At 35.6% G+C, this 27,745-nt stretch overlaps 1 protein-coding gene across 2 annotated transcripts in view; it reads right to left on the reverse strand.

Moving 5' to 3' along the window:
* The window catches only part of HGF (hepatocyte growth factor), an 81,526-nt gene that overhangs the window by 43,720 nt on the left and 10,061 nt on the right, over positions 1–27,745 (reverse strand). Inside the window, exons 3-7 of one of the 2 annotated variants that reach the window (XM_056118592.1) lie at positions 24,736–24,848; positions 22,517–22,631; positions 15,583–15,710; positions 10,132–10,252; positions 8,429–8,547 (exon numbers count right to left, since the gene is read on the reverse strand). In XM_056118592.1, coding sequence (XP_055974567.1) covers positions 8,429–8,547; positions 10,132–10,252; positions 15,583–15,710; positions 22,517–22,631; positions 24,736–24,848 — 596 coding nt within the window. Of the gene's footprint in view, positions 1–8,428; positions 8,548–10,131; positions 10,253–15,582; positions 15,726–22,516; positions 22,632–24,735; positions 24,849–27,745 lie in introns of both variants that reach the window. The other variant, XM_056118591.1, reaches the window with a different exon arrangement.

Below are 27,745 nucleotides of genomic sequence, written 5' to 3' on the forward strand. Positions count from 1 at the left end.
AATTGCAAAACAAGAGGCCCCTTTGCTGCCATAATGAATAAATATCAAAACTTGGTGCAAAACCAAAGCAAATGCTCCATGGCATTTTATTTGGAAAGGATTATTAAATGTGAGAAAGCTACTTCTTGGCTATAATATTTTAAGAAGGAACCTGACTAAGGTAAGGTTTTAAAAAGTCTCCATGGAGAGGGCCCTCCCGTTGATCGTCGATTTGCTCGAGCAGGCCCAGTAACGTCTCCATTGGAGACTTTGTTGTTACTGTGTCTGGCATGGAGAGATAGCACAGCAGGTAGGGTATTTGCCTTGCACGTGACCGACCCAGATTCAATTCCCAGCATCCCATATGGTCCCCTGAGCACCGCCAGGAGTAATTCCTGAGTGCATGAGCCAGGAGTAACCCCTGTGCAAAACCAGGTGTGACCCAAAAAGCAAAAAAAAAGTCTCCAAGGAGAGGCAAAAAGGGTTAAAAAAGACAAAAACAGCCCCTAAATATCAATAGAATCTGATCAAATTTAGTCAAAGTGACATGTTTTAAAATACTACATCCACAGATATACTAATATTTTTGCAAGTGTATCTACCAGATTTACACTGAAAGTGCTAAGAATGCTCTTCAGAGCTCCTCACAAATAAAACATTTTGTCAGGAATGTCTTTAGTGACAATTCTTTGCAAATTGATGCAAAGATATTTATATGATCCTCATTAGTTTTGAAGAAAGGAATATTTTCTTCAAAACTGATGAGGACTCTGATGTATGATTTATCCAGAGATAAATGATTTTTTTGATGAAAACACCGAGTTTTCAGCTTGGAAGTCCTTTAAAAAGAACATTTACTGTTGGAAGTTTTCATCAGCCTACTGCAACATGGCCAAATACAATGGATACCTATAGAACATTCATTGTTTTTGTGTGGCTGTGCAATAATCTGCTAAATGGTAGTAAATTTTGCAGTTTACATTTTTATTTCTTGGAAACAGAGCTTATTAACTTTTATTTACTTCTTGGGACAAATATCTTCTCCCTGAAGACAGTAAAACAAGTGATAACCAATAAAGAATGTGATCTGTTTCTTTGTGAAAGCCAGTCGCATCTTTGCAGACTCCATGGCCCCAATGCAAGGCAGCTGGAAAGTGTGACTGCACAGCATATTAAAGAGTCACATCCAAATATCAGCAAACTTCACATGAATGACAAGTAAATCCTTACATTTCCATTTCCCTTCAAAAAAAAATCTAGGTTTCCTAGTGTTGATAAGCTATTTCTTTTTGTTCCCTATAAGTAAGAACAAGATACTCTAAACATCACTGACAAATACTTGATTATTGAACCAAACCCAGTTATTGCCAGCTACTGAAGAGCAACTGAAATTTAGGATTTACTTTATAATGATTCCCTGGAGACTGAAAACAGTGTGTAAAGCTTTCTCATCAGCAGACTTATGCTCTTTAGGCCACAAAGGGCAGAAACAGACTCAATGTAAATTTTAAAGGCCTCTTGTTTTAAATTTGACATGGGAAAGTAGTATAAAGACATCCAGAATGTAGACCTCAAATTGCTTACACGTTTGTTTGCCATATGAACCTATATTCCTATCAGAAGGTTTTTCCTGGACTTTATCCAAGTCTTTTCTGGTATAAAAATGCTCAGGAGACAAGACTTTCATGAAAGATTTTCAACTCTTTACCCTATTCCTTAGAAGATGATTTGGAAAAGACTTCCACATATAAGATCATTCATTCCCTTGAGAAATGGTATTGATGACATTGTTTTTCTCTCTCAGAAAATAATAAGACTATTCCTATGAATCTCTTGGGCCTGGGATGAATTAATAAAGTGCTAAAAAAAAAACAGTTTAGCTTTCTCTAAGAAATAAAGTAATTCAGTAAAATTATTTTCCTAACATGGCCGACCCGAGTTCGATTCCTCCGCCCCTCTCGGAGAGCCCGGCAAGCTACCGAGAGTATTCGATATGCCAGACACAGTAACAACAAAGTCTCCAATGGAGACGTTACTGGGCCCGCTCGAGCAAATCGACGATCAACGGGAGGGCCTTTACCTTTTACCTTTTATAACCATATCTTAAAATATGTTGGTTGGCTGATAGTTGGTTACTTGGAAGAATAATTCCTTTTACTTATCATCAATGACAACTTGTACAAGTGAACTTGAAATTAAATAATAAGATATCACAGGTTAGACTGCTCAAACCAGTGGTTTTCAACTGCCAGCCGGCAGACAGGTTTCAAGGCCAAAAACCAAAAATGCTTTTTCTCACAATTTTGGAGGCTAGGTGCTCCAAGATCAAGTGACAACCAATCTGATTCCTGGTGAAAACTCTTTTTCCTAAGGGGATACTTTTGAAGATGTGGAAGGCAGAGATCTTGCCTTTTACCTATAGAACTATTAATTCTATTAGTTGGGCTAGAGCGATAGCACAGCGGTAGGGTGTTTGCCTTGCACGCAGCCAGCCCAGCCAAGCCGGGTTCGATTCCTCCGCCCCTCTCGGAGAGCCGGGCAAGCTACCAAAATTATCTCGCCCACATGGCAAAGCCTGGCAAGCTCCCCGTGATGTATTCAATATGCCAAACACAGTAACAACAAGTCTCAAAATGGAGACATTACTGGGCCCACTTCAGCAAAATCAATGGACTCTACCTTTATGATCTCATCTCACTTTACTTTCTAAAAGCAGTTATTTTGTTGTTCTTTTTTTTTTTTTGTCTGAGGCCACACCTAACAGTGTTCAAGGGCCACTTGCACTTGGTTCAGCAAGTTCAGCACTTGGGGATCCTTCCCAAAGATGCTTGGAGGGCTATGTGTTGCTGCAGATTGAACCCATGAGTCCTGTTTGCAAAGCATACAATCCAACACTCAACATACAAACACAGTTATATTTATAGTTAAAGCATCATTTCATGGGGGATGGGGTTGGAGAGCACACAACAAAGAGATTTCGCACAGAGGGTAGGGCGTTCGCCTTACAAGCAGCCAACATGGCCGACCCGAGTTCAATTCCTCCACCCCTCTCGGAGAGCCCGGCAAGCTACCGAGAGTATTCGATATGCCAAACACAGTAACAACAAAGTCTCCAATGGAGATGTTACTGGGCCCGCTCGAGCAAATCGACGATCAACGGGAGGGCCTTATTATTATTATTATTATTATTAAAAGATCATAGTTCTAAAAATGGGGTGTTGTGGAGTTCATGCACAATTCAATCAGCTAATCAGTGGCTGAATAAATAGCAGTACTCCTACATAAAAATAAATAAATTAAATAAAAATAAAAATGGTGTGTTATTTAATAGACAAAATTTTAAAGTTATGCATGATAAGTCCTAAAAATCTTCTTTACCACATGGGGGCTATATTTAACAATAAAATGGTGTGTACTACTGTTAAAAGTATAGATCTGAAGATAAGCATTCTCAATACTACACTGCACTGTCCTCCCATTGTTCACTGATTTGCTGGAGTGGGCCCAGTAACGTCTCCATTGTGAGACTTGTTACTGTGCTTGGCATATTGAACACGTCACGGATAGCTTGCCAGACTTTGCCTTGCAGGCGAGATACTCTCAGTAGCTCGCCCGGCTCTCCAAGAGGGGCAGAGGAATAGAACTCGGGTTGACCTGGTCGGCCACGCCCTATCCTCTAGGGCGTGGCAAACTCCCTATCCTCTGTGCTGTTGCTCCATCCCTTTCTCAGTACACACACATCAAAAGGTAAGGACAGCAGAAAACTCTTTGAGGTTATAGAGATGGAAGATTTCACATACACATTTGGGTAAGCATATACCTAAATATAAGCAAAAGCAAATATATCAGCACAGCGGTAGGGCATTTGCCTTGCACACAGCCAACATGGCCGACCCGAGTTCGATTCCTCCGCCCCTCTCGGAGAGCCCGGCAAGCTACCGAGAGTATCTCGCCCGCACGGCAGCGCCTGGCAAGCTCCCCGTGACGTATTCCATATGCCAAACACAGTAACAACAAAGTCTCCAATGGAGACGTTACTGGGCCCGCTCGAGCAAATCGATGATCGACGGGAGGGCCTTTTTTTTTTATCAAGTTATGCATAGTAGATACATATATAGGGTTTTTGCAACTTAATTACTTCAATATGTTAAAATAAAATGGCTTCAATCAATTAGGTATCTAAAGTTTAAAAAATAAAAAAGGAAAATAAGAGTAGAAAATTAAGGTATAACATGACAGATGTGTTTATTTTATTGGTAAACAAAAAACCATCAAGACAACCAATAGCAAATAAACAAAACTAGTGCAGAGAAAGATGAAATCTGAGAACAAACTGAGGTGACAGGATGAAGGGAGGAGGTAAAATTTGGGTGCTGGCAAGGTGTGACAAAAGCCAAGTTTTTATTTGAACTTCAAGCATAACAATAAAAGGGACATGAAAATCTACCACTTCTCTGTAGGTAATTTCAATTAATTAACAAATATAGTTTGAAGTCTGTTTAGAATGTTAGAGGTTTTTTCAAATACTCCTCCCTCGCAGTACACCACTTTAACATTTAGAAAGTCTGGACTGACTGCCTTTGGGGAATCCCAAAGCAGGAAAGAACTGGTTGTGAGTGGCAAGGTAGGATGTTGAATTACTTAGGCATGTATGTAGCACGGCGGTAGGGCGTTTGCCTTGCACGCAGCCAACATGGCCGACCCGAGTTCGATTCCTCCGCCCCTCTCGGAGAGCCCGGCAAGCTACCGAGAGTATTCGATGTGCCAGACACAGTAACAACAAAGTCTCCAATGGAGACTTTACTGGGCCTGCTCGAGCAAATCGATAATCAACGGGAGGGCCTTTACTTTACTTTACTTATGTATCTCCAGCAGAATATTTTGGGGAAAGGTGTAAATAAAAAAAACTTTCTTGTACTTTTGATAGAAATGTAAATTGGACTAGCCTCTCTGTAAAGCAGTAGGTAGACTTCTACTTATATTAAAAATAGATCTACCAGATGATCCAGCAATTCTACTCCTTGGTATCTACAATCCAAAAAAGATATATGCAAATTTAGGATCATGGCAACACACTAGTTAATAATAACAAATATTTGGAAACAACTAAAACAACCGAGCACCTCTGGGAATAACCTTGGTGACCCTGAGCACTGTCAGGCCCAACCATTAGGCTGAACCATTAGACTATACCTTCTGGCAGAATATTTTCAGCAATGAAAATGTTATTAGAATATTATTAAATATAAAATATTAGTCTCTAAACTACCATCCTTGCATCACTGGGTTGTCAAACCAATTTAAAAAAAATTCTTTTCCACTGTAAAGAGATAAAGTCACACATTTATCAACTCTGTTCAAATATATTAAAGTCTCAGAATGAATGCAAGCTATTACTGTTAAGAGAGAACAACAAAGGTCACCCTAGAATCTAATAATACAAAAAAAATGTGGAAAATCAATATTCTGTTACTACCGGGGAGTATAAACATAGGAACATAGGTGTGGCATACAAAATTCTAATACGACTCCCAAGATTTTCTTCAACTGATGCCCTGAGTAAGGGTTGAATTTGTAAACATGGAGTGGGGAGGGGTTGTGGGGTAAAGAATCTTATGGTTGTTTTTTGTTTACAACAAAAGTGAAAAGATATTTCAATTGATTTTAAATTACTTAAAGAAAAACCTAGGTGAGTCATTTCAAAGAGTTGTAGAGATTAGAGGCTCAAAGCAATAGAAAGCTATCCTTTCTGACCTTGAGGGAACATAGGACCATATGATGGTGATATGATGGGAACTATCAGGCTGCCTCTAGGATTTTAGGATTTTAGCACTGAAACCACAAGAAACTGAATTCTGCCAACAACTGGAGAACTTGGATATAGTGCTGAGCTTTAGATGCGACAGCTGGTGTGGTGGAGAATTGATCACAGCCTGTGACATCCTAAGGAGAGAACACACCTGCGCTGACACACAGACACCAGGAGATAATAAATGCATGATGTTTTAAGCCATTGAGTTTTAGTAATTAATTACAAAGCAATAGAAAAGGAATACACCGTTGAAACCACCACCAAATTACTTGATTTTAAATGATAAGTTTTGCTGCATACTAAACCAAGAGGAAAACTATTCTTACAGTATCATTTATGCTTTCCAAGTTTCTAAGATGTTAGTGCTGTTTCATTAACTTAATAAAACTTTGGTTTCTTTATATAATTTTACAAATTAAATACTGTTCTATAATGAAATTTCTAAGTTATTCTTAAATCTCAAAGGTTACTAAAAGTTCATTTATCTGGATCGGAAAGTTAGAATAGGAGTTAGGTGCTTGCCTGGTGTATGAGGAACCCCAGTTCAGTCCCCAGCACCACACTGTCAGCACATAACTGGAAGCCTCTTCCCAAGCACCATCTTTAAATGTGTAACCAAGGGAAAATAATAATTTTAATATAAAGTACAGAGACTTAGCTCACACATTCCAACATCATTTTCTTAGAACTTAATATCCTATAATCCCATTTTCTGTTTAAAATAGATAGAATTATCCCAGGATCTAGGAAAGCTCCCACTCATAAAACATCTCTGAATAGGAAACAAAACTAAAGAATTTTAGTATGTTTGTTGCAAAATTAGCCAATTTCTCTCTGTAGATTGGGAACTACTTAATAGTCGGAAAAATCACATTTATTGCACTTTTTTCCCACCTCTCCCAAATGTTTTCTAAAAGTAGCCATAGGTTGGTTAGGAAAAAGAGACACTAGCATGCAACTTTTTTTCAGTGTCAATCTGCCATTTGAAAGGTGACCACTGGGGAAGATATTTATAAAGAAAGGGGGTGTATATTTATTCGGGTCTAATTCCACAGCTGATTGAAAAGAATACTTAACAAACCACACACACACACACACACACAAACATATGCAAGCACACAAGTGGAAAGAAAACAATTGTTTTGTGACACCAAAATAGCCTAGAATAATGAAACAATTATCAAGATTTTAAGTCAATAAGTGGATCTAAACCAGTCTTTGCAGAGAAATATGTAATAGGAGTTATCTTTTATTTTAAAGGACAAAAAAGATGAATCAGTTTCCCTAGAACACTGTGTTCACTTTGAGAGCCTTCCAGATTCTGTCACTATTTCACATATGCCAGGCATATCCCTTTACTACGTGATTTGAGTTGTCCAAAACATTTTCTTTTATTAGCAGGTCTAAATGGGGAGAAATTCATTTGAGGAGTAGCAGAATATGGCTAATGCTCAAATATGTCTGTTCAAAGGAGTTTCCTCATCCCTGTTCTAGGGAAATATAAATACACCTATACTTAGCCACGTGTTCTCATAATTGCCCATTCTGGGTGCTGTATTGATCTTACACAGTTGTGTTTAAATATTATCTCTGTATTCATTTATCTTAGTAATATCCAGATAATTTATAACACTATTATTTTATATGCAATTCTACTAGTCAAGGCATTTTAGAATCTAGTTGAAAATGAATTCTACTCATAGAAATAAAAAGTGTATCTCTAATTAATATCCAGTATTATGACAGAGAATGGCACTATGTGAAATAATCATGAAGGAAATACCAATTATACAGATTTAAAGGGATCCAGCAAAGCAAATGAGCAAAGCTTATTAATGATCAGCTGGGGAGAGTTAGGTAAAGGATTGTAGGACTGCTGAAAGTCCAAGTGAGGTTGCCAGAGGGATAGTACAGGGAATTAAGGTGCTGAACTTGCACACAGCCCATCCAGGTTTGTTATCCAACACTCTATATGGATCAACAAGCCCCACCAGGTGTGAATTCTGAGCAGAGAGCAAGGAGTAAGCCATGAGCTTAGCTGGAAATAAACAAAAAGAAAAAAATCCAAAACAGTTAAATAGAAAGACTCCATAGGAGAACAAACAGAGAGTTAGAGCTCAGCTCTTAAATATTAAACCTGACCATTAGTAGCTTATATTAGACTTAATATTTTCCACTGGAGTTTCTGTCATTCACCAGAAGAGGTTCACAGTCTGTTGACAGCTCATTTATGACACTGAAGTAAAATGGAGTGAAAGGAGAAAGAATCAAGGGTAAGAATCTAAGGTCTTGACTTTTACAGTTCTAATGATACCATATTACTGTACCCTCTGATTTTTTTTTCTCTCACTGAGGATAGTTTTTCTCTTTTTCCTGATAGCATAAATGTTTAGGCTTTTATCGAAAATAAAACTGCTAATCATGTATGTGTCTACTACAATATTTTTGTTTTTAAATAATGGTTCTGTGAAAATTCAAAAGACTGTGTAGGATTACCTAACACATTCTTTAAAATATTAAAACCTACACACATTAAAGTATCAAGTAAAATAGTTGTTAACCTGTCTCACTAATAATCGCCTGCTAAGATCGAGTCTGGTAGAGGAAAAGGAAGCAATAAATTTGACCCTAACTTACCGCACATTTTAATTGCACAGTACTCCCAGGGGGTGTCAGGGTCAAGAGTATAGCACCATGGCCTCGGCTTGCCATCAGGATTGCGGCAATAATTATCATCAAAGCCCTTGTCAGGATATCTGCAAACCACACCAAGAAAAGTGTCATGTAAATCTGCCTGGAAACACCACCCAGTCTTCAGCCCACAAAATAACTTTTGACTTAGCTCAGATACTACAAACTGTGGAAAGAAGTTTCCTGTTTTACCTTACATGGACAGCTAATCACTAATTAGAAAATCCATGGGTTTATATATCCTGGGAATTCAAACAGCATCCCCTTTACCAGTAAGTTAGGATACTTTGGTACCTGTTCACCAGTTGTGATAACGAGATGAACCATCTCCCTTCTCAAAAGGTCCAATTAGGACAAATTATGTAAACACAACTGTGTAGAACACTCATTAACAAAATAAATTCTCTTCTCAGGCAGGCTTAAAGTTCATACTGCAAGTTAAGTTTCGATAGCTCTGTTACTAATGAGAGCTCAATTTTGGAAATAGAACCTTTCTAGGTCATGCCCTCCCCTCCACCATCAGTGCAAGAGACAAACTCCAACATACAACTTTCTCTCCCCTCCTGCCCCACACACTCCGTTTAAATTAAGTTGTGAATTGGTGACTTGATTTTAATTGCTACCATATCCTTTTCTGCTCTCACTTAAAAGACAAGAGATGCCCTTTAAAATTAGGTAGTAATTTTACTTAGAACAATCAACAAGCAAATGGCAGGGGGGAAAAAAGAGACAGAAAAAAATTCCAAAGAACAGTAGAGTTCGCACTATTTTCATGGTTAACCATTATTTTTTAAAATAAAAGGACATGTTATTTTTAGCCACTTAAACTCAAATTTTACTCTTAGGAAGATTTTTCCTGGCTGACTTTAGATTGACAATTTCAAAACATACTTATGTATAGCATCAAAAGAATCACGGGTTCAATCTTTCATTCCCTTTCTATGGGCATGACCTTTTCATGGTGTCATATATGTGACCCCTCTTTACCTAAGTCACCGAATTAGTGGCTCTAAAAGGGGATGGTGGGGGCTGGAAAGAAAGCACAGAAAGTAGGGTGCTTGCCTTGCATGTGACCAACCCTGGATCAATCCCTGGCAATACACATGGTTCCCCAAATCTGCCACGAGTGATTCCTATGGGCAGAGTCAGGAGTAACCCCTGAGTACTGCTAGATGCACCCAAAATAAATAGAGAGAGAGAGAGAGAGAGAGAGAGAGAGAGATGGGAACTAGTTTGAATTCAGCAACAATGCCTCCTCCTACAGCTTGGGCTGTCAAAGTTATCATTACCCAAAGGGTGTTATTTCTGCTGTGGAAGAGAAAGAGAAAGTTTCCATTAGTGATTCGGTTCTGTACAACTCTAATGGTTTTGTGTTCAGAACTGTCCTGATTTCTTAGATTTTTATCTAGCCAGTAAAAACCAGCTTCCAATATCTATCTTGCATATATCTCCCTCTACTCCTTTTTTCCAACATCTTGAGTCCATCAATATTATTGGAATAAACCAAATACTCAAGGGATTCTAAATTTTATGTTCATCAATGTATAAAAATTATCATGTAAAGAAGTATTTCATGGCAGTTTGTCATAGACTACATAACACTGTTTTAAACAAAAAAAATCATTTTTTAATAATTTTTGATGTTTTACCTTTCTGGTAAGAATTTGTGCCGGTGTGGAGTCTGATGATCCCAACGCTGACAAATCTTGCCTGATTCTGTATGATCCATGGGACCTCGATAACTTTCTCCATTGCAGGTCATGCATTCAACTAATAAAATTAAAGTATGGCATGTTAATTGCTTCTGACAGCAAAATCAAGAACACCACTGTTCCATTTAAAGAACAGTAAATCACCTGTTTAGTAAAGAGAATTTTTTTTAAAAAGCCTTACGTACCGCTTTAACTTTATATTAGGGCCCAATGCGCATAAATAGTGGCATAAAATACTCCCCATAGAACTTTTAATTTACTTTAATGGATTTTTTTATAATTAGTGTCACTCAGATTTACCAGAGAGTCAGGAAGCTGCCTATCTAAATTTGCAGTAAGTGTCCAAAAGCTACCTAGAAACACTAAGTTTGACCCTTGGAGACATTCCCCTTATAGGTTTAGAAAATAAGAAAAGAAAGAAGACTGATATTCCTTTTATTGCTCCTCTCCTTACCCTCCCAAATAATAAAAGTTATGATTTAAAAATAAGTATATATAATATCATAAAAAATAGATTTGAGAGACCAACTTTAATAAGAAATCTGGTACTCTTCAAAGAACAGAGGAATTCTAAGAGAGATTGGGACTCCTTTCTGGTAGTGAACATCCATATTCAATAGGTAGTCAAGCTTATATTCTTATCTCACTTAAACTAGAAGGTGACCTGCTATTGAACTCCTTATACTCACTGTTTTTAAAATGTATAAGCTGATCTAATTATCCGGGATCTTACTGATGATTCTATGAGGTTAATTAATAGTTCTTTCTGGCTGGACTCTTGTGTCACACTGAAAATTCTGAATTATATCAACTAGCTGAAAATGAGACTTCTCAAGCGGACAGGTTGATTTGTAGTGCTGCAGGCATCCTGTGGAATAAATCATTGCTTGGCTTTCCTACAAATCCGGCAAACTTCCCCAAACACATCATTTGTATCTGGTGTTTACTGTCCATATAACCTTATCTGAAAAGGGGAAAAGATATCAATTGTTTAGTTATCCACCAGAATCTAATTGAGTGAGTATCTGTAATTATTTGGGATCTAATATTCAAATAATCACTTTTGAAGCTTTGGTTTTTATACTATAATAGGGCATTATCTTTTGAAATTTGACACCATTTAACAATCCATCTAACTGCTTTTATATAATCTATAAACTAGACAAACGATCTAATTTGACTTCCCCTTATTTGATACTGAGATCTTTCACATGACGATCAGTTTCTGAACTGCATAGAGGAGAGATTCAAGAGTATATTGACATAATGTTCTAGTCAAAGCTGATTCCACAATGAAACACTCAATATAAGTTACACATTATCCTTCACCTCTGAATTAAAATGGGTAGGGTCTTATTTAGGTATTGTTTTTTGTTTTTTTGTTTGTTTGTTTGTTTGTTTGTTTTAAAAAAAAAGAACATAGAGTTTGAGAAAGTGATGTGGCTTTTATCATTCTTTGATCCTTTGTATTAAATTAAAAAGTAAAATAGTCAACATCAGAAATAGTATTAACATACAGTTTTTAACCTTGTATAGCCCTCAGGAATCAGAATCTACCTGCTTTGCTTCCTTCAACAACTGCAGTTATTTCTATTTCTTCACAATGAAATTGAATAAAATCACTTTCAGAAAAGCTGTGCTATGGGCAATTGCTATAAAAATTTCCCTTGAATTTAGGAGGTTTTTTTATTATTATAAAAAAAATAACCACACAAATGAAGCAAGTCCTTGTAAAATGACTACTTTCCAGAATGAATATGGTAGAATTGTTGCTTCTCCAACTTTAAGATGGATAAAACTCACTTCACACTCTTGTTAAAGGGAGAGTTGTTTTTCAGCAGATCAAGGCTGGGGTATGAATGACAACCTTCCGGGGGATGTTGATGGTTCTTGGTTCCTGGACATAGCGGTGAGTATTGAGTTTCAGATAATTTTTTTCTATTCTAAAAGTCTAAAATGTTTGCCAATGAAACTCTTTAGGGGAGAATATATTTCATTTGACCCTTAAAGGATGGATGAGTTGGATTATCTGTAAGAGGCAAAATACCTTACAATGGTACCACAGCCTGAAAATAGTACGTTTTACCTACAGTAAAGTGAAGAGAAAATTGTTGATGCAATTGTAGAACCTAACAAGGCTTAGAAAAATATAGAAGTTAGCAAGAATAATGTTAGATTTGGAAGGGAATGAAAGGAATTGGGGGGGGGGAACAAATGCTTCCTGAGATAGGACTGAGATGTTAAACATATGATAGTTAAATATCCTTTTCATTATTCACTTCTTTTAACATACATGAAACTATTTGATCCTTGCAATGAGAAAAACATAGCTCCAAAACATTTTAAGGAACTTACCTAAGCCAGAAAATGTCAAACCTGTGACTGGAACACAGGTCTTCTGACTCACAGTCCAGTGCTCTTTTCTTTCTCCCTAATTGCAATTTTATCCTATAGGTTATGACTTGTTTCCTAGACATTTTAACTGGTCGTCTTAATGGTAGACTCAGCAATAATATTAGAAAGTTGACTTCTTTGCTTTTTCAACATCTCCATTACCCTCTGTTTTCTGGTTTCCAATAGTAGGTTTCCATCCTGTTGATTCTCACCCATTGCAGAACAGAGAAAAGAGGTAGTGGAAAGCAGCTAGCTTGGATACTTGATACAAGGCTTTTTATTTTTTCACCATAGCATCAAACCATCAGGTTGTTAATTGAAATTACCTCACAAGTATTCTGAGAATCCTCCAGTTTTCTTAGCTCAAAGTCAATCAATATAAGAGTAAACCAAGTTTATCTGTTCCACAAATATGAAAGTATAATGTAAGGAACAAAGCAAAGGTATAATGACTGCTCTTGCTTTTGTGTTTTCTTTGGTTTGCTCTACTATTGTCAACAAATAATTTATACATTCCAGGAAATACTCCACTTAAAAAAAAAGAAAAATGCAGTTTCAGATCACATAAACTCAAACTAAATAAATGTTTCTATTTACTTTCTTTTTGAAAAAAGAGTGCTTGCATAAACAGTAGTAGGAAACTACAAAAACTATACTTGAATTCTGAAACAAGCAGAGTTATTGAACATCTTTCCCATCATATCAACCAAATTAACTTAATACTAAATTTGAATGTTTAAGACATAAGAAAATAATATTAATCAATGAATATCAATCGCATTTTTTCATGAACCAAAAGTTCAGATAAATCCCAAATATTTATTTAGCCAGCAGTTTCACATAGGCACAAAAATTAAATGTACATATATATAATGTTTGCTCACAGGCATTTTTGTTTAACTTAAATATAGAAAATTATTTAATCATTGCTATCTCATCCATAAAGATATAGCCTTATAAAATTGCTACTAAATAAACAAATGAAAATGGCTCATCCATCATCATATTTCACCATGCTGAATTTTGAGGTTTCTCTCGTACACATTAATAGGAATTTATATTAATTTATATTTTATGTATTATCCATTTTCCATAGAGCTCTGTTTCTCCATTGATGTATGAGCAATGATTTGTGTTTTATATTCTTTTCCTTAAGATCCTGTTTAAGACATCAGTCTTTGAACATGAATTTAAATATTACAGCCCCATTCACACCACCCATAATGTTTACTCTAGAGGGTCTGTGCTGGTTCACTTCTCTTGCAAGAGGTTATTCTACTGTCAGACCTTTAATTGTTTCCAGAAAGAACATATCTGTAACCTTTAGCAGTTCCATGGTGACCAGTAACATCATGTGCCATTAATATTAATAAGCAATGCCCTTTTCTAAGTGAGTGCAATGACCTCAAATTATTATAGGATATTAAAGATGTACATTCTAATGAAAGAAGGATTACTAGAAATAGGATGCTTCTGATTACATTTTTTTCCCCTAGAATGTTTATTCTGCATTGCCTATCAGTTCTGATCTGTGTAATTGTATTTTGATGAAGGCTATTCTTATAAAGCAGGGGTTTTTAAAAGAACATTTTCACAAGAATAGAAGATAATGTAAAGTTTGACCAAGTTACCTGCCCTTGAAAACTTTATCAGTTCAAACAAAATCAATTAACAAAATGCCTGGTCAATGGCTTTGAACTTCTAGAAAACTGTGATAGTGGGGAATTCCCTAAAATGAGGGTTTTTATTTTTCAGTGTGCAAATTCAAGACAAGCATTAATGATAGACTTATTCATACAAAACAGACTTGTTCATAATGTTATCACAGATCAGTTTATTATTTTTAAAAGAAGAGAAAAACAATGAAGAACTTAATAGCAAACAGAATATGATAAGAAATGGAAAGTAAGAATTTACAAACACATGATGCTGGCTCTTGCACATGAAGTCAAGAAATTTAAATTAACTCACAACAGAAAACAAATTCACCTTCTATGTGACAATTAGCTGACAATGACTCTGTTTATGTGATAAATATCAACCTAACATTCAATGAATGTTATGGAAGAAAGTGTTTCCAAAAATATTTAATTAATAACAAACAGGTAAGAAATCTTAGTACAAACCTTGGGCAACATTCCAGTGGCCTTCCCGACCCCCAAGTACTTCAAAATTCTATTAAAATTTTTATTAGAATTAAATCATTGTTTCATTTGGCTTTGAGAATTTTAGTTTCTGAGGGAATTTAAAAGCCAGACTATTCAGTAGCCAGATGTCTCAGAACACTAAAACTGCACACAATGCAGAAATGGTTGCTTCTCTAAGTCATCCATAGCAAAAGCAAGGGAAATGCCCGTTTGTGCTGCTGTGCAAGGATGTAAAAAGAGACACGCATGTTTCCCTCAAAACAGCTTGGGATCTACAACTGCTTTGATCTCTTCAGATACTCATCTAAAGGGTATTCAGTTCCAGGCTATGTATCAAAGTTAGTTTTAGTCCAATTTTCACCCAAACACACTGAGGTAGGTATCTAGTTCCCAACTCACGAGTTCTCTTCAGGATCCTTAGACCCTTTGCCACACCTCCTCAGAATAGGTTTGATAAAAATTTCTGCCAAACCATGTGTTGGATGAGTGGAATTTACATTACTCACAAAAGGTTACATTTCATTTGGCTCCTTTGGGTACTGCATGGAGCAGATTTTGAGGTATCTGAGCTCAGGACAGTGGAGGAGGAACCCAAAAATTTACTCTTCCCCCAGGGATGCCTCAAAGCTCTATTGGCAGTTCATACTGATAACTTGCTCCTCATTTTGCACTAATCTGATGAGAGCTTCCAAAACATCAAGTAAAAATGTTCCAATAAGTATCTATAGTTGCATTTGAATAAACAGCATATTTATTGTGATTAGTTTTTGTTAACCTTTCAAGGGAGTTGCAGTTCTACACAAAATGAGAGGGCAGAGTGCCCCCCACGCCATTCAGGTTCATTTACCTTCTGAACACTGAGGAATGTCACAGACTTCGTAGCGTACCTCTGGATTGCTTGTGAAACACCAAGGTCCCCCTTCTTCCCCTCGAGGATTTCGACAGTAGTTTTCCTGTAGATCTTTACCCCGATAGCTCGAAGGCAAAAAGCTAGTTTTAAAATGATAATCATTACAGTATAAGAGCATGCAACTTATTTGGGGCCTATCAGTTTACTATGTAGTTGGTCTATTTCTCCTGATTGTTGAGAAAGCCTTTATTCTATTTCAGACTTCCACATAATCTAACTTGAAATTTCTCATTACCATTCATCCTGAACATACTTCAGTTTCATAAACACTTAACAGAATTCCCATTATTTTCCATCATTGAGAATGATTTGACTGTGAATTTGCTAAGATCCAATCATTCTAGAATTTAAATAACATAGTTTGAACCACAATTGGAAAGTTCCACACAAAAGCAACAAATAATTGAGCAAGGTCACTGAGGAGAAAAACGAAGAAACACAGCGATCAGTCTTGAAATCTCACTATTACACTGCTTATCCAGACAAACACTTATTTCTTTATTGCTTTCTTAATGAGGAATATTTCCCTTTTTGTTTCACAATTGAGACAAAGATTGATGAAGTAACAAACTAATTTAGAATTGAATTAAACCCGGCCTCATATTTCAGATCTTTTACTTACTAACTGGAGACCAAAGCAGGTAATTTAAGCTCTTACTCACGGTATTCACTTACTTGTATATGATTTTACCATAATTAATATTTTACCATAAACCATAATTTATAGCATGTTCAAATTATATGTTTGTTTTAAGAAGTTCAAAAGGATTGAGAGTAATCAACACTTAAAAAAATAATATCAATTAATTGGATAGATTCTGCTTCATCTTTTTTGGAGTTAAGGTGTGCTCAGGGCTTATTCTTGGCTTTGTGCTCAAGTATCATTCCTGGTGGGGCTCTGGGTACTATATGGGGTTACTGGGATCTAACCTAATATAGTCACGTGCAAGGCAATTGCTCTACCCACTGAACAATCTCCCCAGCCCCACTGCTTAGCTGTCTTTACCATGGTATTAAAAGAATTGCTTTATTTTAAAGTTTTTAATATTTGACCATGCCTAGGAGTTGTTAGTACTTCTAGGCTTGTCTCATAATAGCAAGTCATTGGCCGTATCTAGACCATGCAATAAATTTCCTTCACTTAAAACTTCCACTATCCTACTTATAGTTCTGTCACCAGCTTAAAAGAATATCAGCAACATATCAGAAAAAACAACTTTTAAAAATTATTTGTATTATTTGTGGGATTGGCCTTGTGATGATGCAATTGTCCGCTATGTAACACTAGAACTTTTATTTTTGTTTGGGGTACAGCCAATTTTGTTCAGGGTCTTCTCCAGGCTCAGTGCTCAGGGGCTGTTCCTGGCAGTGTTTAAGAGTCACAGGATGCCAGAGAATGAAGCAGATTTCTGTATGCAAAGCAATTGCTCTAACCCATTACCATTAAGCTAGCTCCCTGGCCTGCAAACACTAACATTTGTTTGTTTGTTTTTCAAAATCTGGTTGTGGTTCAATATTCAGTTCAGTTTTGCTATAAATTTTTATTTCCAGTTTTACTCTTCTCTGAGCTCCACATAATATTTGAGTAAAATGCAAACATCATAGTAACAATACACACCATTCAAATATTTAACTTACCCATTGGTATTATAATTAAGAAATTACCATTTGTCTTTCTGATGTAACATAAAATGAACAGACCATGAATTAGCTACCAAACAACATTTTACATGAAATTTTTTATTTTGAGTTTAAATTTATATCAGAGGTAAATCTTCATGACATATGTTATCAGCCCAAAATACATAGTTAATTCCAAGAGACTGCCAACCATACTTTTTTAATGGCAACTATTATCATAAACATTCTAAAGTTTTCTAAAGTTTTCAGGGAAAAAATGAGAATACTTATCTTATTTCACTAGTATTTTATTTCAGAATTTCACTCTTTTATTTTGGATTATAGAATAATTTTTCTTTGTATCATTGTTTAAACTTTGCATTTCATTATTCCATTTCTACAACTTTTTCACAGTAAGATTGTAATAAAATACTGCTTTGTCTGATAGAATCAAAATTTTTATTTTAGATTTTTTCAAAAACCAATAAATTTATCAAAGTTAGTCAAGAATATTCTAGTTTAACTCTTTTTATGAAAACCTTGACATAATGGAATGGTAGAAATAAGTTGTTTGTAATTACAAACTCTATATTGCTATTCTGTAAGAACTGCCTAATAGTATGTGAATATAGCTCTTAAGACTATTTATTTCTAGTTCTCAATTTCCTTATGTATAAAATAAGTGGTGTAAATCATAAGATTCCTTATTCTGTATTTATTTAATAACAAATTTAGCACATATTAAATATCTTAAGTTTTAGAGAATAGTTCCATACATACACACATATATAAGCAGAAAAACACAATGTACACAAATACCTTTCCAGTGGATTTGTAAAGCCAAAACGAAGCTGTGAAGAAGTAATGAATGAATCAAAGGTTTAGTAAGAAAAATACAAGTAGAAAGGAAATCAGACAAATAGAAATTAAAGCTAGATATGGCTGAAAGATGAATAAAGCTGGAATTAATAAAATGGAAAAAATGAAAAGAAAGGATATGTTGCTTCCCATAATTATGCACCTTGCTCTGTATTCTACAAGAAGAGCAGTTTGAAATATCTCTTCTTGGTCTATGGTAAATTTCTCCCAAACTACCTAGTTGTCCTTTGTTCTCTAAGGTGTTTACTTTTATTTTTCTTTAATAATACTAGACCAAAAGATGAAGAATAACCCTGCTCATTTTCACCTATATTTTTCATTGAAACGACACTTACAATTTGGTACTATAGGTCATATGCAACTCAATAGGTTCTATATGAAATTATGTTCACATACCAACTTGTTTTGGTTCTTTGTCATTCTAAACAAGACTTTAGGAGAGCTGCATGAAGAAATATTTAAAATTGAGTTGCATACAAGTATAGTTTGAAATATAAATTGGATCTGTGTACTTGACTCCATTTATTTTAATATAAACTATGTTCATAGGAAACTTGACCTGTTTCATTATCTGCTTCATTAATGAATGCTAGGAAGCCACTGAAGGATATAGATGTAGATATCGGGTCACCTGATTTTCTGGTTAAGCTACTGTACTAATTTTGCCATCTATCATCATATTCCCATTAAGCCACTTGTAAAATATTTTAATTTAGGGAGTCAACAATAAATCACTCCACTAGACTGAGATGCATTTCCTTTTACCACTTAACATAAAGTTAATTTTTGACCAAGTTGTCTTATCTTAAAAGGATTTGATTATCATATTGGTGTTTAAATATAATCTAATTGACAGAAATTAAATTTGGTTGCCTGTAATACCAAAAGAATGATTAATATACAAGTACATTTTAACCCCAAACCTCTCTATCACAAGGAAATGTTTGCTGGTAAAATCACTGATTGGACTGCAAGGCCAGTTCCCAGGGAGATCTATTTCACATTTAGTCCTCTAGCAGAGAATTACAATCATAGAGAATTTAGGTTGAAATAAGACCTCTACTGGGTCAGTCCAGTGCACTATCCTTGTTGGCATCAGATAGATTGCAGTACTTTCTTTGTTCATGAAAATCTTAGATCTATCTATTTAAATAAAATGTTTTCTTCATTATAAGAATAATAATATCATGCAAGTCCTTAGAAGAGAACAAAAACAATTTTATTTTTTGTTTCGGTAATATAAGGATAATTTTATGTTTCAGAGTTATTCATGTAGAATTGGCAGTGACTGACTGTAAAAATAAGATAGATTTTTTTTAATCGAAACTATAAAATGGATCAGTTTGAGCATTGACTGACTGGTGTTAGGAAAAGATTGATCTCAATCTGGAGCAACCAACTCTTCTCTTTGTATGTGAAATATTTCACCTCTTTTTAGTTAAGAAAAAAACATTTGCACATTTATGCCTACCAAATTAAGGAGGTGGAATGAAAAAATAGATTCATCAAGACAAAAGCCATCAAATCCCTATTGCATAAACATCTCATAAGACGGTTCTACTATAGTCCACATGTTTCAGACCTTTTGTGTAAATATTAGTGTCACTAGATGAACTCAAACTTCATGCCTGTTCTAGTTATGCATGACCTTGAAAAGGTTTCATATACATCAATTTCATATCATAAAACAGAACTGAAAAATAAACACCTACTATTTGCTTTTTAGAAAATTGAATGAAATAAACTGTCCAGAAAGACACTTGTTATATGATAAACAAAAATTTCCAACATATCTAATAACCTGGGGTGGGTGGGGGGTGATACGGAGCTGTTCATTTTCGGCTTTTGAGCTACATACAGCAAGCTCAAGGCTATTCCAGACTCAATGTTTATGGGACACTTGAAGTGCTTGGCGTTTTATTTGTACCAGGGATTAAGCCCTTGTCTCCTGCATGCGCTCTCTCCAATTCCAGGGGAACTTTCTCTTTTCTCTCCAATTCCAGGGGAACTTTCTCTTTTTAAAATAATTGTACACATTTATTTTTATTATGTTTAAATTTGTTAGAATAGTGATAAGGTTTATGATATCAATGTTCAAAATTACTGTACCCACCACCAATATCCCCCATGATCTTCCAACAGTGTCCCTATGTCACTCTGGAGTGAACTCTTTAAACAAATTCAATTCCTATTAAAACTATTTGTGAAATTAGTCTTTAAAAACTATTGCTATAGTTCTCTCCACAAGAAGAAAACATCCAACCCCATCAAAAAATGGGGCAATGAAATGAACAGAAACTTTCTCAAAGAAGAAATCCGAATGGCAAAAAAGCACATGAGAAAATGCTCTACATCATTAATCATCAGGGAGATGCAGATCAAAACCACAATGAGATACCACCTCACACCATAGAGACTGGCCCACATTCAAAAGAACAAAGGCAACCGATGCTGGCACGGATGTGGCGAGAAAGGGACACTCCTTCACTGTTGGTGGGAATGCCGACTGGTTCAGCCCTTTTGGAAAACAATATGGACGATTCTCAAAAAATTAGAAATTGAGCTCCCATTTGACCCAGCAATACCACTCCTGGAAATATATCCCAGAGAGGCAAAAAGGTATAGTCGAAGTGACATCTGCACTTGTTTGTTCATTGCAGCACTCTTTACAATAGCCAGAAACTGGAAGAAACCTGAGTGCCCAAGAACAGATGACTGGTTAAAGAAACTTTGGTACATCTACACAATGGAGTACTATGTAGCTGTTAGAAAAGATGAAGTCATGAAATTTACATACAAGTGGTACAACATGGAAAGTATCATGCTAATCGAAATGAGTCAGAAAGAGAGGGATAGACATAGAAAGATTGCATTCAGCTGGGGGATATAAAGTAACAAAATATGAGATTAATACCCAAGAATAGCTGAGATCAGTACCAGGAGGATTACTCCATAGCTTAGAGGCCAGGCGGGCATTCTAGGGGAAAGGGCAGCTCAGATAGAGAAGGGAGCACCAAATAAAGGGTGTTGGGAGGATCCTCCCAGGAGGGGAGATGCATGTTGAAAGTAGACTATGGACTGAACATGTTTGTCACTCAATGCCTCTTTTGCAGACCACAACATCCAAAAGGAGAGAGAGAACAAAAGGAAATGCCCTGCCACAGAGGCAGGGTGGGATGGGGGAGATGGGGGTGGGAGGGATATTATCCATGGTGGTGGAAAGTGGGCACTGTTGGAGGGATGGGTATTTGATCATTGTATAATCGAAACCCAAGCACAAAAAATTGTAAATCTACAACTGTACCTCACGGTGTTTCACTAATAAAAATTTTTTTTAAAAAACTAATGCTATAGTTCTTTAGTGGGTAATCGATAGTTATATTTCTCTTCCATTAGTAAAATTGTTTACTTGTATTTATTTATTTGGAGACAACATCCAAGGCAATGCTCAAAGGAGCCAGCAGCCACTTGTGCTAATCTTTAGCCCTCAGTGGTGATATGATGGCTCAACGCTTGAACCCGCTGGTTTTGGAGGAACTTGTGGCACTGGGGATAAAATTTGAGAACTTGTGCATGCTAGGAATGTGCTCCCTGCAGTTATGGACTGTTGTATCTTCTCAAAGATAAAGGTAAAGGTAAAAGGTAAAGGCCCTCCCGTTGATCATCGATTTGCTCGAGCGGGCCCAGTAACGTCTCCATTGGAGACTTTGTTGTTACTGTGTTTGGCATATCAAATACTCTCGGTAGCTTGCCGGGCTCTCCAAGAGGGGCGGAGCAATCGAACTCGGGTCGGCCATGTTGGCCGCTTGACAGCGGGTAGAGCGTCTGCCTTGCACTCAGCCAACATGGCCGACCCAAGTTCGATTCCTCTGCCCCTCTCGGAGAGCCTGGCAAGCTACCGAGAGTATTCGATATGCCAGACACAGTAACAAAGATAAAGAAGGGGAATTTTTTTATTTTAAGTATGCTCCTCACACACTCAGCAAGATCTGTAAGTTTAGGATTTGAAGTATCATAATAGTTGGCCAATCTTAATGATAATTAATCTTTGACTAAATATTAGTCATGGTTCTGAAAGATGACTCAATAGGCTAGAGTATAAGCATTGCATTTAGGAGGCCCAGGTTCAATTCCTAGCCCCGAATGGTCCACTACGAACCACCAGGAGTGATCCCCAAGAACAGAGCTGGGATTAGTCCATCAACACCATGGCCCCAAAAGCAAATTAAACAAAAATAAGTTATGAATTCACATAAGCCACAGACTAAAACAATTTAAAGTTAATTTAGCTATAGATTTATGAAATTATGTTGAAAGACTAATATAAAATTTCTAACACACATGTATCCTCTTTTCTTCATGCTGTTCTTACCTGTGTTCATGTGGTATCATGGAATTCCAGGGCTGGCACTTGATGCCACTCTTAGTGATAGACACTGTACCCTTATAGCTGCCTCCTTTACCAATGATGCAATTTCTAATATAATCTAACAGAGATAAAGTAGAGAAAAATTTTATAACTATCTGTATATAGCAAAGAAAAAATAGAAATGAAATAAATTCTACTCAAATCTTTATGTAATCAATGCATGTTTCCTCAAATAATAAAATTTCTTGCCCAAGGCTGCCACTAATGTTTTCAAATGATGCATGTCACTACATCCCCAAATAAAAAAGATTATTAAGAAGTTTTCATTATTGAGCATACACCTGCATAACTGAGTTATGTCAGAGATTAGTCAATATATTTTAGAATAGTATGTATTTAGATTACATACCTACATACTTAGATTAGTCTGTATACTCATTTTATCAGGCAAATTTAATTTAGCAGAAAAATTGTCCAAATGTATTAACTATTTAATAAAATGTTTTTTAAATTAGTGAAATTAAAATGTATTATCAGTTCAAGTTATTTTATAAAAATAACTTATTCCTATATCAATAATATTGTGTATGTACGTTATAATAATTTTACATCAATTAACAGTTTTCAAAGTTACCAAAATGCAACAAATTATATATTCTTTTGTTGGTTTTTGTGCTATACCTGACAGTACCCTATGGCTGCTCCTGGCTTGTGCTCAGGGTTTGTTCCAGGGGGTGTTCAAGGAATCATGCATTACTGGGGACCAAATCCATCTGGCATGCATGCAAACCATGTATTCAGCTCAATGAGATCTCTCTCCCCCCAAAACTGTATATTCATATCAAATAATAGTAAGTACAATTACTAGCGAAAAAAAAAGTTTGCAGTGTGTCTTTTTTTCTGACAATGTCTGGATTGGAACTCAGGGCCTCTCATATGCAAGGCAAACTCTCAACCCATGAGCTACATTTGCAGATTCTGTAGATAATCTTACATATATTATGAGTTATTGATGATATGCATCATTGGTGTATATGAAAATTATCTTATTTTTCTAGCATAAACAGACTTAATTTTATATTAAACATTTGTCAATGATGAAACATCTGTATATATTGTCAAATACCTAAACATAAGACAGTATGATTAATAAACTATTAAAATTAAAATGAACACTATTATTATAGAATAATTTAGAATTGTTTCATATAATGATGTATTTTTAAATTCCTAAAAATAGAACTAATAATAGATCCAACAAATTTTTCAGTATTTTCTCATTTTGTTTTTATCAGCAGTCAACACTAAAAGTTGTTCAAAGTTGTTTAACTTTAAAATATTATCACAATCACGACCATCCTATTGTTCGTCGATTGCCTCAAGCAGGCCCCAGTAGCATCTCCATCGTCCTAGCCCTGAGATTTTTTAAAGACTTCCATATTAAAAGCTCTTCCAGGGTTAGGAGAATGAGACCCATCATTGTTACTGGTATTTGGCATATTGGGTACACCATGGGGAGTTTGCTAGACTCTGCCGTGTGGGCAGGTTATATTCGGTAGGCTGTGTGACCTTATTATAAAATATTATAGTAAATAAGATTTACTACTATATAAATATTTTAAGCTAAAATATAATATGCAACTTTCTAAAATGAATATGGAAAATGCCAGAATAAAATTCTCTGAAACAGATTATTCCAAGTAGTTGGTCATTATTTTAAGCTAAAACACGATATACAACTTTCTAAAATGAATATGGACAACACCAGAATAAGATTCTCTAAAGTGATTACTCCACTTAGCTGGCCATAGAAATAAATAGGGTAAGGGTAATCTAATTACAGAAAGTTTGAGGAAAGTTCTCTTTAAGCTAAATCGGCATTCTCAAATAAGTCAAGAGGGTCCAGTTTCATCGGAAAGCAGCTAAGGTTTTTACCAAGAATGCAGCAGACCCTGATTCGATCCCTAGCATCCCAGATGGTTCCCTAATCCCTATCAATAGTAATTCCTGAGTGCAGAACCAGTAATAATCCCTGATCAGTGCTCAGTGTGGACCCAAAACAAACAAAAAGAATTAAGTCAGGACCTTAATGCCATCTTTCTTAATATAACGATTGTCCACATAAATTCAGGATATAAAAGAAATCATAGGAAAGAATAGTTTGGCAGGAGATTACATATATTTTCCAAGTTATTATTATGACATATTTGGAGATAAGTTACCTTTGTTTTCATAGAGGTCGAATTCATGGCCAAATACTTTTTTCACTCCACTTGACATGCTATTGAAAGGGAACCAAAGGCATCGTTTTCTTGTTTTATCAAAAACAAAAGCCCTGAAAAAAATATCTGAATGAAAAGAAGGAATAATACTATTTAAACAGTTTTTTGAAAACTGACCCTACAGGGCCGGGGAGATAACTTGAGGACTAGGTGCACGTGTTTTGAATGCGAGAGGCCTGGGCTCTAACCCACCCAAAATCCAATAGTTGTAACTGACTATTCCCAGTGAGTGGGTACCTCACTGGAAATAGTCCCTGAGAACCACAAAGTATGCAACCAAAAAAATAAAGTGAGTCAAATATATATATATATACACATAATAAAAACATGTATGATATTTGCACCTACAATTTATGGAAAATAAAAAAAATAAGATTGTAGATATCTGTTTAAATATTGCATCAAATGCTATTTAGAATGTTCTAGTTCTCATGTGATTCTAAATAACTGAAGAGGGCTTAGACTAGCAAAATCAATAAATAGCACAGCCACTTGGATTGTATCTGAATATTTCAGATATTTTTAAGTACACAGAAATTTGGCAGATTTTGTGATTATATACAACTGATTATATTTGGAATCTAATTATTAATCTTCAAACTTTATTAAGAACATTCTAAAATACCATGTCCAAAAGTACATTAGAAAAATCAACTCCCCAGGAGATACTCATGTAAAATTAAGATCTGAAATAAAAATGTGCATACACAGCCAGAGCAATATTACAGCAGGTAGGGTGCTTGCTTTTCACAGGGCCATCTAAATTTGATCCCTGGCGTCCCATGTGGTCCCCAAGAACCACTAGCAATGATTCTTCAGTGCATAGCCATGAGTGATCCTGAGCACCAGTGGATGTGGCCCCAAAACAAAATTGCATATAATATATTATTTTGTAGAAATAAATATAAAGCTTTGAAACTGTGACATGGATTGAAGAGGTTGTGTAGAGGTAAAGGCACTTGCCTAGCACATAGTAAGCCTTGATGTGATCCCCAGCACCATTATTTGGTCGCACAAGCAATATCAGGAGTGATTCCAGAGCACAGATCCAGGAGTAAGGGTGAGTACTGAAGGGTATGACCCAAAACTGCGCCCCTGCCCCCCAAAAAATAATTATGACAATCTTGCTAAATATAGAACTACGTATTTAAGCTAATGCCCACAAACTTAGATTTACTTGCGTAATTGCATTATACAGGAAAATTAATAGCTTTAATAGCTTTAATTTTAAAGCTATCAATATCTAACAGCTATTAAAACCGAAACTGACAGGCTGAATAGATAGTATAGTGGATTGCACTCTGGCCATCTTGGGTTTGATTCCTAGCACCTCACATGATCCCATATGCAGAGCCAAGTACAGAGCCAAGAATAATCTATGGAAAGTCCTAGGTGTGGTCGAAAAGCCAAAAAGTAAATAAAAATGAATTGAAATATGTATTTTATGTATGAAAGAAAATTACTAAATATATCACTTTCCAATTATCATTCCTATACAATAATTTTATGTAGTATTTTTTCACTAAAAAGAAGTCTTTCTAAACAGACTAATAGAAACACAAATCTATAAACTGAGAACAGTAAATTAAAAAAAAACTTTTCAACATACTAAATGTTACCATTTCTTACTGTATAGGAATGACATTAGAAGTCTAAGCTGTATTAATTACATCAAAAATAGTATTAAGGGGCTGGAGCAATAGCATAGTGGGTAGGGCGTTTGCCTTGCATGCAGCCGACCTGGGTTTGATCCCCGGCATCCCATATGGTCCCCCAAGCACCACCAGGAGTAATTCCTGAGTGCAGAGTCAGGAATGACCCCTGAGCATCACTGGGTGTGACCCAAAAAGCAAAAAAAAAAAAAAGTATTAAAACACCTTTTTACCATGTCCATTTTAGTAACAATGTCATCTATTACAAGTATCTAATTGAAAAAAATACATTTTCTATGGTAAGAAATTTTTCTTTCATTCCATAAATTGTATTTTAAGAATATAATTCTCATGTAATTTTAGATTTTTTTCAGTTAACTATTCTTAGTATTTTAACAACTTCAAATAAGTTTTAGGGAAAATTAGATTTATAAAATAAATACTTAAAATATATTATTAAATTATTCTTAATACTTTACCCATTATATTGTGTATGTAGTACACTTTATTCTATACCCAAATAATTTTATTTATTTATTTACTTATTTATTTGCTTTTTGGGTCACACCTGGCGGTGCACAGGGGTTACTCCTGGCTCTGCACTCAGGAGTTACCCCTGGCGGTGCTCAGGGGACCATATGGGATGCTGGGAATCGAACCCGGGTCGGCCGTGTGCAAGGCAAACGCCCTACCCGCTGTGCTATCTCTCCAGCCCCCCTGCCCAAATAATTTTAAACCTTAGATTCATAAACTTTTTGCTTCATTAATATACTTTGAATATTTATTTGTAAACTAGCCTTTAAACATAAGAACAAGTCATCAAAATATATTTTAGTGGTTAAGACAGAATTCTTGATAAAATAGCAATAACCAGTAACAGACTTTAATTTCTTTTCGTGGACTGTAATCGTATGCAGAAAGATAAATTCCTTATTTTCTTATTATAGGGCATCAGGGGAGGATTCTTAATCACAATAAAACCATAAGAATTAAAAATGAATATATGTAGGATAAAAATCAAGCATATTTTAAAAGAAAATTTAAGATACTGAAGATAAACTGCCAGTCATCTTCATATTAAAATTAAGTATTACCATACATGAATACTATTTTTCTATGAATAATATGGCTTTGATAGGAATTTGCCTTGCAAGTGACTTCTAAGCCCAATCAAGAATATACAATTTGTCTCTGTGAATAGCAAGCTGATGCGATCTGAAATGTGGGTGACAAGATTTCCAGTATGCTGATTCAATTCACCTTTTACTCTCATTCCATCACAAAGTCAAAACGTCCCA

Source organism: Sorex fumeus, unplaced genomic scaffold, assembly GCF_029834395.1.
Source record: "Sorex fumeus unplaced genomic scaffold, SorFum_2.1 ptg000037l, whole genome shotgun sequence".
Classification (NCBI taxonomy): Eukaryota; Metazoa; Chordata; class Mammalia; order Eulipotyphla; family Soricidae; genus Sorex; species Sorex fumeus.